The sequence below is a fragment of the Chelonoidis abingdonii genome, chromosome 16 (genome assembly GCF_003597395.2).
Source record: "Chelonoidis abingdonii isolate Lonesome George chromosome 16, CheloAbing_2.0, whole genome shotgun sequence".
Classification (NCBI taxonomy): Eukaryota; Metazoa; Chordata; order Testudines; family Testudinidae; genus Chelonoidis; species Chelonoidis abingdonii.
The window spans coordinates 27,167,345-27,179,257 of record NC_133784.1 but is presented as its reverse complement, the minus strand read 5'-3'; the positions used below and the strand labels follow the sequence as shown (position 1 = coordinate 27,179,257).

At 41.3% G+C, this 11,913-nt stretch overlaps 1 protein-coding gene across 2 annotated transcripts in view; it reads right to left on the bottom strand.

Annotated features, from left to right (window-relative positions):
* Positions 1-5,660: 5,660 nt before the first annotated feature.
* Positions 5,661-11,913, bottom strand: part of SHISA5 (shisa family member 5) — an 83,636-nt gene continuing 77,383 nt past the window's right edge. For both annotated transcript variants that reach the window (XM_032772895.2, XM_075073026.1), the window contains exon 6: positions 5,661-9,041. In XM_032772895.2, the coding sequence (XP_032628786.2) occupies positions 8,962-9,041 (80 nt within the window). In that variant the 3' untranslated portion in view covers positions 5,661-8,961. The remainder of the gene's footprint in view (positions 9,042-11,913) is intronic.

The following is an 11,913-nucleotide window of genomic DNA, read 5'->3' as shown; positions in this document are numbered from 1 at the left end:
ACCTGTGCCAAACATGCTTTAAAGATGAGATTTGATACAGCTTTTATTCTGTATATCTTCCTAGAGCTAGAATATATTTGTTTAAATTAAACTGTGTGGAATAAGGTGGTTTTTGTAACTCAAAATAGTTACAAATGTTTTTCAGAAGTTTAAATAAGAGATTCTACAAGCCTGGAGCTTAGAAAATGAAATAAATGCATCTCTTCCCCCTGAAGAATTACAATTAAATTATCAGTCTTTTTACCATGCACACAACTGAAAGGGTATTCAAGGCTAAATCAGTGGAGGTGTGTATCTAATGACATAAGGTCAAACATAATGGTGTACATCTGTTGTAATGTGATGTCAGTAATGCCGCATCTTCTCAATTCCAGAAAATTCAGGGAACATTCTAGGTAGCAACAGAAATAATGTAGTTGATTTTTAGTTTATTCATAGATTATTAGGGTTGAAGGGACCTCAGGAGATCTAGTCCAACCCCCTGCTCAAAGCAGGACTAATCCCCAAATGGCCCCCTTGAGTATTGAACTCACAACCCTGGGTTTAACAAGGCAATGCTCAAACCACTGTGCTATGCCTCCCGTTTAATCTTTTGTGGAGATTAAAGTGGGAAAAGCCTGCTTCATGTGGAAAACTAGGTCCCTTTACCTGCCTGGGGCAAGTGCTAAAGCTAGAGGAATCTCTTTGTTGCCTATATACAACACAGGAAGCCATTTCCCTTGGTTGGAGTGGGAAATGTGTTCCTAGCCTGGTCTCTAACAGACAGAAGGTAGCCTTTATATCGTGGTTGGTGAAAAAGAGGGAAAGCACTGTGAGGGGAAGTGGGTACCCAGAGGAAGAGGAAAGAAGAGTGGAAATGGGGGAAGAAACAAGGGGGCAGAGTAAAGAACTGAAGAAGCGGTACTGGGGGAGCTAGGCTTAGGCTTCGAATGAAGTTGAGTACCACTCGCAGCTGCAAACCCCTGAAGCAAGGGGTAGTGATGAGGTAATCAGGTGGCTGTGGCTGGAGGTAAGGATGGGTGTCTGTGTGAGGGGGAGGATGGGGGCGGTGTAAGCAAGTTTACAGACCCTCTCTTGTGATAGAAAGAGGGAAAATGTGTTTGTGGGAAGAAGTAATGGAGAAAGGCAAGAAGCACCTGTCTTGCAGCAACTTAACAGCTGTGACCCCTTTAGTAGTATTTGTTGTCATACTTAGGCCCTGTCATTCAAAAACAGGCAATGAAAGTAGTGGTAGAGTCAGGGACACAGTCTAATTCTAGCACTAATATGCTGGGTGGGCTCACAGAGTAAGGGAACAACTTCCATTTTAAATAAAGGCCTTCATCGCTGCCCTCTTTCGGTGGGGTAATGGTATAAAGTTAGTATTTACATTAGTACTAGAGGTTGGATACTAGCACTCCTTTACTCCTCCATATGCGGCAGAGGTGGTTACTGCCCTGCAGTTACCCCCTCTTAATTGTTACCCATAGCAGCTTCTCTTCCTCATGGTGGGGCATGGGCTGGCAAGCGCGCCAAAGGGCTGTAGAGCTTTTGATTTCAACAGGGAAGTAAATTGTGTTCCAATCCCCCATGGACAGATTTGAAACATGTCCTCATGGCTCGAGCTGTTCTTGCAGGGAAACACTTGCTGGAGCGGCTCTGTTTCACCTCCTCCACTCACCGAGCCACTTGTGAGTATAGCCCAGGTTCTCAGTGTGCAGGGCTCTGCAAAGCAGCATGCCTCTGCCCTAGCAGTGCCGTGGAGGGAGGAGTTTTGTACCTTAGACCAAAATTAAAATATTTAGTTCTTGAAATTTTTACACCCAGCTGGTAACCCTTGGCCAAACATGCAGGTACCAAAACTAAGATATTGGAGGGCATCCTCCAGGGGCTCTCACACCAACTGTGGAGGCTCCTACTGTGCAATAGATTGTTGGGATCAGGCAGAGAATCATTGATTATTAGGGTTGGAAGGGACCTCAGGAGATCATCTAGTCCAGCCCCCTGCTTAAAGCAGGATCAATCCCCAAATGGCCCCCTCAAGAATTGAACTCACAACCCTGGGTTTAGCATTAGCAGGCCAATGCTCAAACCACTGAGCTATCCCTCCCACCCCAAAGGTGGAAATATACCTCTCTCATAGAACCTGAAAAGTCATTGAGTCCAGCCCCCTGCCTTCACTAGCAGGACCAAGTACTGATTTTTGCCCCAGATCCCTAAGTGGCTGCCTCAAGGGCTGATCTCACAACCCTGAGTTTAGCAGGCCAATGCTCAAACCACTGAGCTATTCTTCCTCCCCTAGCCTATTCTATGTTTTGCAGGTTCTTACCCCTGTAGGAGAACATGATGGGTTGTCACCCCCAGGGTGCAGTTTGGGAGCCACAGCAACTGCTTTGCCCATTGAGCTAGGATGGCCCTGCTCACACTGCTTTGCTGGAGACATAGCCAGCCTCACCAGGCCCTCTTATCACCCAACATGACAGCAGGTAGCACCACACCCCCCATTGAGTTACCTGAGTGTTTAACTCTATGCCACTCAAAGAGAGCCAAAGCCAATTTCCCAGCTCTCCAGGCTTGTACCCACTGCTAGAGTATAAACCCAGAATTATATAATCTTACACTGCACAGGGATCTGTACAAGGTAAGTTCATTAATATAAAGTTCACCTCCTAAATGTGGGAGAGACATGTAACAACGGTTGCTCACAGAGCTGAGATTTTCCCCAGACATTTCACTTAAACGCAGACTGGTTTAGATAAAACTTAAAACAAGTTTATTAACTACAGAAAGATAGATTTTAAGTGATAGCCAACAGATCACAGCAAATTACCTAGCAACTAAGCAAAAACGCAAACTAAGCCTAATATACTAGCTGGATAGGATCTGAATTAGTGATTTCTCACCTTGACTCATGATAGAAGCAGTCCACCAAGTTTCCATACACAGGCTAGAAATTCCTTTAGCCAAGAACCAGCACTTCCTCCAGTTCAGTTGTTGTTCCTCAGGTGCTTCCAGGAGATTTTTTGTTTGGGGAGTGAATCCCAGAGATATCACATTCCACCTTATATAGCTTTTCCATATGGTGGGAACCTTTTGTTCCAAATAGGGTGACCAGACAGCAAATGTGAAGAAAAAGGATGGGGGGTGGGAGGTGGTGTAATAGGAGCCTGTATAAGAAAAAGACCCAAAAATCAGGACTGTCCCTATAAAATCAGGACATCTGGTCAGCCTAGTTCCAAACTCAGTTCCAAGTTCAGCTTGTGGAAAAGTACAGGTACCAAAATGGAGTTCAGTGTCATGTGGTCTGGTCACATGCACTTGATGAATCACAGCAACCGTTACTCAGGGGTTATCTGGAACATTCTCAGGAAGGTTAGGGGTGGTGGGGGAGGAGATAAGCACCTAATGCCTATTGTTTCCCCATATGGCCCATTACCTTGAATGGGCCCTTCACTGTAACCAACTGTCTAGACTGGAAGCATCTTGCCTAGTGGGTGTTACCCACATGTAACTACATTTGAAATACTGATATAGTAAATATTCATAACTTGATACAAAAATGATACATGCACATACATACGATTTGCTGAATATGATGATCCTAACTTTTCCAATTACACTCACCAGATGCATAATTACTATATCATCATACAATATGGGGTGCAGTGTCACAGATCTTTACTCCTGTTATCTGCACTAGCTGGTTTCCAGGTATGCTTAATTTTAGTGTCTTTTATCCAAGGAACTCAAACTGTTTAAACAGACTTTGTGAGGGAGGGTATATCCCTACTTAACAGACATGATTTGAGAGGAACAGACTCTAGATCCCAGCCTAATTTAAAGTGACAAGTTATTTTACATACCAAATTTTGATACTAAGTTTCCACACTGGGGAAAATAGGAGAAGTAATAGTGCTTGTTTGGCATAGCTTCTCTGATTTTTCACCTCAGTGTCCCATTCTCTCCTGTCTATGGATTTTGAGATGTGCCAGCTTCTTCCATCAGAAAATTAATGCAAAGTGTAATATAAGGAACAGTTGCTTAAAATTATGAGAGCCTCACCTTTCTCTTTCAACATGGTGAAAGGTGCAACATGCCTCACCCTTCTCCTTCAATATTTGAGGCTAACTAATTGTATTTGGAAGCAAGGTGTTCCTCCTTTATACAATATTCTCCTTATCCATTTTAAATGGTCACGGTTCGTTGAAACAATGAACTGCTGTCAGGGAAGACAGTGAGGGTTTATAAACCAAGGGCCAGGTCCTGCCTCCTAGTTCCATGCCTGGAGGCCATCTGAGCAGCACCCGTTCCTTTCAAATTGGTCATGTGCAAAAGAAAAACTACTGTAAAATTATGAAAAAAAATAGATGAAGGAAAGAAGTTAGGAAGAAAAGCATCAGCTATGACTTGTTAGGTAAGTGGCTGACAGAAAATTGGTTGAATTTACTGATTTATTACAATCTCAGTAGACTCAGATACAGTTTTCAGCCTAGACATTAGTTTAAACAAGAATGACGCTAGCTACCTGAACTCTGATTAATTTTTGGATTGGACTATACATATCTACTGACTGTCTAATATGTCAAAAGCAATTTAGTTGAGAGGACAGTGAAAAAGTTTCTACACTTCACGTGTACACTAATCATCAAATTATAAACAAAACATTGCTATATTCAAGTGGAACGAGATCAGTGTAATATTCTTGATTATTCCAAGGTAAATAAATGCCTACCTAAAAGCAAATCTTTTAAAATTAGAGATTAGGGGAGTCTGATAGTTCAATATGCTAATAGGACACAGAAACCTTCAGTTGTTATTAACTCAAGACTTCTCAGTGACCTATATGAAATGAGTGAGAAGCCTAAATTCAATTTCTAGAACATAGTATCCATCTTACCAGACCACCACCTCAACTGGACAGATATATGCTCTTCTAGGCAAAATTAGAAAAGCTTACTACTATGCCTTGTTTACACTGGAGTAAAAGGTGCGTTAGCTCAAATGTTTTAACATGGAAGAGAAAGCACACTGCTCTTAGCACATGCTACATTGGTCAAGTTGAAGCATGGGGATGCATCAGCTTTAATCAGTCAGTTTAATGTGTGTTTAATTGTAAATAATAATAAATAATAATTGGAGATATACCAATCTCCTAGAACTGGAAGGGACTAAAAGGTCATTGAGTCCAGCCCCCTGCCTTCACTAGCAAGACCAGTTTTTGCCCCACATCCCTAAGTGGCCCCCTCAAGGATTGAACTCTCAACCCTGGGTTTAGCAGACCAATGCTCAAACCACTGAGCTATCCTCCCCCTGCATACCCCATTGTCTATAGTAGATTTCCCAAAGTGTTACAATGTCTTGGCTAATGCATTCTAATATCACACCTTTTAATCCTAATCCAGATAATGCTTTACAGATGATCCTTTTAGATTAGGTTTGAACAATATTGTCAAAGTAGCAGAGAAGGTTGGCCTGCCCCTGCCATGCCCATTTTTGTCTAAAAGACAAGTCTGAAGTGGCAGCAACCATGAGCAATATATTCAACACACAAGATGACTAGAAATACAAATGTTAGAACTGTCACACACACTGGAGCAACATGTAGCTAAACAGGGATTCTTCTAAATGTGACAACTTTCAAAGTAATATGAAAACAAAATGGACACTATATACTTCAGACATTTATTATAAATAGATCTACAGACTTTATTTTAGTTCTTCTGAATACTTCTCACTTATAACTACAAACTACTTACAAAGCAAGATTATAATTGAAGAAAAAAACTAAGTAGTATATGGTAAATTAGTACAAGAGAATATTCTACTGTATTTAAATCACTAGACTTTTCAAAATAAAGGCACTTGGAGTTTACAAAAACAAAACACAACTTTTGAAACATATAAAGTTTGAATTCCATTCCCCCTCTCACTTAACACTATCAGTTTTACACTTGCAATGTATAAACTACTTTTGACTGACATGTTATGAATGCAAAAATAGACTTCATGGGCCAATTTCTGCTCTTAATTACACCCACTATTAACATAACTACATGAGCTACACAGAAACAGAATTCACTGCGTTACATGGGAACAACAGATTTTGGTCCAATGTCAATCTTTTAGCTATGATTAATATTCACTATACACTAAGAATGTGAAACTGAGTTAAGTACTTCTACTATGAAACAGGAAAATGTATAAATCTGCACCCATTTCCTCCTCTTTCACCCTGTCCAGCTCCATTAACATATACACAGTGAGGAAAGGATACCACACATGCAGTTCCTATCCTATCCCTAATGACACAATATCCTCCTCTCCTAGGATAGCAGGTCTCTCTCATCATCCTGAAATTATCCTAAATGTCCATTGTACAGTATCTGGTCCATAATATCTCTACTATGGATCCTTCTTATATGGACCATTTTCTCAGGGCTAGTGGCTTGTAAATCGCATAGGCAGGGTATATGCCTATACACAAAGTTCACCTTGTGCCATGCTCTCCCCTTAAATGTGAAACTCAAGAGGAACAGTTATGTTCAAAACTGTACCACACTGTGGTACCACAGCTCAATGGAGTTACCACTTTAAGCAGAAGAAAGGACAAAAATGAAGAGGCCACAGCTTTGTAATCACACAGAACCAAACAACTATGGAGAATCCCAGCCCCAACTCTGAGGACCTCAGGTCATTAGTGCTGAATGGCTGCCCCTTTCTGTTCTGCCTCTACCCTGGCAGCTGTCTAAACTGGTTGCTGTGATGATCTTGGTCCCTTCTACTGTGCCTCTGCACTCCTAATTGTCCAGCCACCCACACAAGTAGAAGCTACAGAAAAGGAATTATGCCAGAAAACACTTCAGAAAATAAGATATATGGGATTTCTAGGAGAACATACCACAGCAGAAACTCCTCAGCTTGTCTCCCCCTTCCTCTCCAGCTGTTCCCACACAGCTCCAAACGTGCAGTATTTACAGTGAGGTGCTACCCCATCTTCTGGTTGCGAAGCAGGGAAGAAAATGCACCGTGTAACTCAACTCCCCTTTTATGCCTGTTTCATGGCCCTATTTAATGTTATTAGCACAAGTGCTCCCCTTGATTCTATGTAACAAGGCAGACACAGGGTCTCCTATCAGAATACTGGACAACTGCTGAAAGACTGTGAAATTCCCTGAAGACCATCTCAAACAAAGGTTGAAAAATCCAGGCATAGACTGCCTTTCAATTTCTATTCCCACTGTCTGATACTACGCTGAAGTATGGACAAAGCTGTTTTTGAAAGCTAGTTTCAGTCTCAGCCATTCTGCAGATAGAAGTAAGATAAACAACACTATCTGTGACAAGATCATGTCTGTACAAACAAACTTGATATATATATTTTAACCTATCACAAGTACAGGACCCAAAAACAAGCAGCTTGTAAACATCTCTAAACAAATGAAACCAGAATGAGAGTAATGTCATAATATTCCATCAGTTCAGCTGCATTGAAGTAATAGTTAACTGATTAGCTTCATCACTGGACAATAAAAGCCTATTTCAATTTTAGAGAAGAGTTGTTGAGGGTTTTTAAAAATCAGATTGTGCAGTGTGTCTAAAATCGTGACTAGTTTGGTAAATACAAGCTTTAAAATCGAAAATAATGCTGTGACTGGTCAAAATTGCAATGGGTTATAAAAGTCAACATTTTAACACGAAACTTTTATAAGACAATTTTTTTCCCTGTACATGTGCAATTCTCCACAACATAAGCTCCTTTGCCTCTCTGGGGCCAAATCCTGCCATCTTTACTTAGTCCAAACTCCCATTACACTCAGTGGAAATTGGGAGGATAGCCGGATTTGGTCTTTGCTGTACAGCGTGTTGAGATTCCCCCCCCAGTATTTTTGAAGTCAATATTTAATTTTATTGGAAGAAGTATCTTCCTTACAAAGTTCCTATCTTAGCGTAAAAACACACTCAGGATATCTAGGGCTTGATCTTGCTGGCAGGCACATGGGGTATATCTCCATTTCTCTTAAAATTAGCTACTGCACACGTGAGTGAGCAGGATTTAGCACTGGGTCAGACTGCTCTTCTGCAAGTTTGAGAAGCAATGTTTTCATCATGGGGACAATGCATGGTTCTATCAAGGTGAAATTTTTTTTTGCACTATCATCAAAACGTAGTCAAAAACTCCAATGATGACGCAAACAAATTCTCTTCCAATAGTTCTCATGCAGCTTTCTTAGGTTTTCAGTTTTTTGACACGTTTGTTTAATTGAACAGTGGAGGGTTGGTTTGTTTTTTGCCAGGGATAACAGAGAATTAAATGAAGTGAAAAGACACCTAGTGGACTTTGACATGTTTTTAGCTTTAAAATCGGAAAGGAATAGATCAAACCCCTGCCTGTTGGGCACAAAATAAATGCAACCAGTGTGGAAAAAAGCTATTGGAACATGTTCACTATCCCTTTCTGAAGACAATTATATTCCAGCAAAGGAAATTTCCCTTCTAAGATCACTAAGTTACGTGTAGCTTAATTCATTATGTTAACCTGAAAACAGGAAGATCAAATTTTACTTAAATTTTCTGACAATTAGGTTTATATTTTAATAATATGCAGATGAATGCTACACCTTTGGGTGTTTACAACTGTTTAACTTATTTCTGATCATTCTTTTTGAATACCCTTCAAATTATTGCACAATACATATTACCATGCTTCTTATATCTGAACTATTCCCTTTTCACCCTTTTGTCACTAGAATTTGAACAAGTTCTCCTATTGTATTTGCTTGAGGTATGGAGTGAACTTCAAGTGATACATTCTTTTGCTTGCTGAGCTCAGTGTATTTTAAAAAGCTACTGATTTAGATTTCTCTCTTTACAGAGAGATGAGGGACTGCTGCATTTTAGGAAAATGTGCTATAGCTATTTGGTGTAAACAGCACGTTATACTTTACAAAAAAGTTATGCACAAGGGCATAATAGAAAATCCATTCAATAGATAGGCTTCTGAGGGTCCATGTAAGCAGGATTGTAGGGGGGTTGATTGACTGGGTAGGGTGCTCCAGCACCAGCTGCAAAAAACAAAACAAAACACAGGTATCATATTAATGTTCTCATTCTATATTTACTTTTCAATGATAGCTCTAGTTCCTATTGCATATGTCAAAAATTCAGCTTACGTTGCATTTTAGTTGTGTTGGAGAATAATTTACCAGCGATAACTTGAGAAATATTCACACTCAGAGAACTGAGCCTGGAAGCTCTTTGGAGCAGGCTGTGTGTGTCTTCCTTTGCAGCATTGAGCACATTGTTAGGACTTAAATAATAAATCCTCCTCCTCTGTAGGCTGCAGCTCATTAGGGAGTGGCATATCAAATATCAGTAAGCAGGTGCAACACTCCATTGGTTAGAGGGCAGCAGTGCACATACTGAGACAGGCAAAAGTTAATGTCATGCAGGTAAGTGAAAATAACCCACTGGATGAGAAGATAAAGGATTGAACAATATTCCTCAGAGGGTAGAGAAACAGGATATCTTCCTGGGGAGATGCTCTCCTAATTGATGCTATTAACAATGTGTTATTTAAAAAAAGATTTTTAAGTAAAAAACCCTACCAACTTTCCACCCAAGACAAAAATATCAGCATTTTATGTAATTTAATTTTTTCCGATACTGATTTTTCTCATTGCATAACATTTTCAGCAAGTCTATTCAACTTCCTTCAGCCTCAAAAACAAGTGCTTTTCTTGGAGAAAAAAAAAAAAAGGTAGCCTCAAATCAGACCTTTCATTTGCCTCTACAATCTAATCCAATCTCCTTTGAGCTAATGACTGTTTTAGCTGAGTGTTTTTCAAATTAAATTTAAGTTCACGTTTTTTTCCCCTACATCCCACAGTCAGCAGGAGCTTTCTTGGCTGGTGTTATATAAAGTTATGTCAGTGTGGACATTCTGTTTTATCTGAAGGTGCTGAGGTACATGGCAATTCTGATGTTTTCCAGAAACAGCTTCCACAGTAATGGGGTAGTTGCTGAGTAAGCCATCTCCAGCACTCAGACTCATCATTAATATGAACAGTTTAATTGTTCCAGGGAAAACACAGCTATTGTGAGATATGATGATCATAGAGCATGACATTATCTTTCAGGTAATCTCCCCTTGCTATGATTATCCTAATTCCTTTGTTACAGCTTCCTCAAGTCCCGACTTGTGCTCAGTGATGCTGCCCACTTCCTCTTATGTACAAAGCAGCACAACCATAGCATCTCCATCTTTCATCTCCACTGGAAGGACTTGTATTTTACAATCCAGTTCAAGGCTGCCTTCCTTGTTTTCAAGACCCTCCTTGGACTCTAATTTTAGTTCCCAAACCTTCTCTCCTCCTCTTACTCATCGCTCCTTCTGTGTACATATTGGCCTCCTCTCAACTTCATTGTGAATGGTACAGAGGAATCTGCTTTTTGCTGATTCTGTCACCTGAAACATCTTATCTGTAGAGCTCTGCCCAATCAGTTCTAAGTTCCAGCACAAGTTCTCTCTTCTCCTTTGTCTACACTTCCTGATGTTTTTGTTTCTGCTGTTTTTCTTTAATTATTTACTGAGCATCCCGAATTAAAAATATTGTACTTTGAAAGAACTACTAAGTGTCAAGTATCAGAAGGGCGGTCAAGTTAGTCTGGATCTGTAAGAAGCAACAAAGTCCTGTGGCGCCTTAAAGACTAACAGAAATATTGGAGCATAAGCTTCTGTGGGTGAATACCCACTTCGTCAGATGCATGTCTAAGTGTGCTTGTTTCCCATGCTACTCAGGATAGGAAAATATATCCATACTTACATAAAGTGTTTTTCCATCTAGTTGGAAGGTCCCCAGATATTTTATAGAGAATTTTCAGCCAAATTGCACTTTGCAAGATGAGCATCTGTTCTCTAAACTACAAGCAAGCTGAAGCCCCATTGTAAGCTATCTGTGTAATTTTCCATTTGTAAGTGATCCTAACAGTGGTGACTGGCAAGAGACGCATATAGTACATGGAGCTATAGTTCTGGTTTACACTACAGAGTTAGGCTGACACAAGGCAGCTTACATTAACCTTTATAAGTGTCTACACTAAAATTTCACTCCCGCTGACGTAACTCGCCTACTCCACCAACTTAACTTCACCTTCATGAGAGACGCAGAGTCAATGTCGATGTAGTTAGGTTGACACAGTGTCAGTGTAGACACAGCATTGCTTACATTGACTGTTGCTGTTTCAGAAGCGATCCCACAATGCCCCACACTGACAGATCAGTCTGTGCAAGTGCTCCTGGTGAGGACATGCACCGCCGACACAAGGAGCAAATCGTAGACACACAGAAGCGATGTACTTACTGAAGTGGCTACATACCGCTGCAAATTAGGTGAACTTAATTTTGTCGTGTAGACAAACCCTTAGAATGGATTCAAATGGTACATTTTTAATCCATTTTACTTACAAAGCCCATTTGGATAAATACAAACAAACAGATAGGGTGCCTGGGCAAACAGACTGGTGGTGGTGCTCATGTGTACAGGGCCGGTGCAACCGTTTAGGCAAACTAGGCGGCCGCCTAGGGCACCTAGTGGTTGAGGGCGCCTAAAAGCCCACTCAGGCAAGGAGGTGGAGTGGAGGTGAGCTGGGGCGGGGGGAGGGTGGGGCACGGGGAAACGCTCCCTGCCCCAGATCACCTCCACTCTGCCTCCTCCGCTGAGCACACAGCCCCTGCTCTAATTCTCCTCCAATTGGCACTGCATGCCTGGGAGGGGAGGAGAATTAGAGCAGTGCCGGCATGCTCAGCGGAGGAGAGCTGAGGCAGGCTCCCCGGGAGAGTTAGCTGCCTCGGCAGGCAGTGTTAGCTGCCGTGGAGGAGGGCGAGGTTAGCTTCTGCCGGGGGGGGGGGGGGGGGGGGGTGTGCGCTGGGGGCGT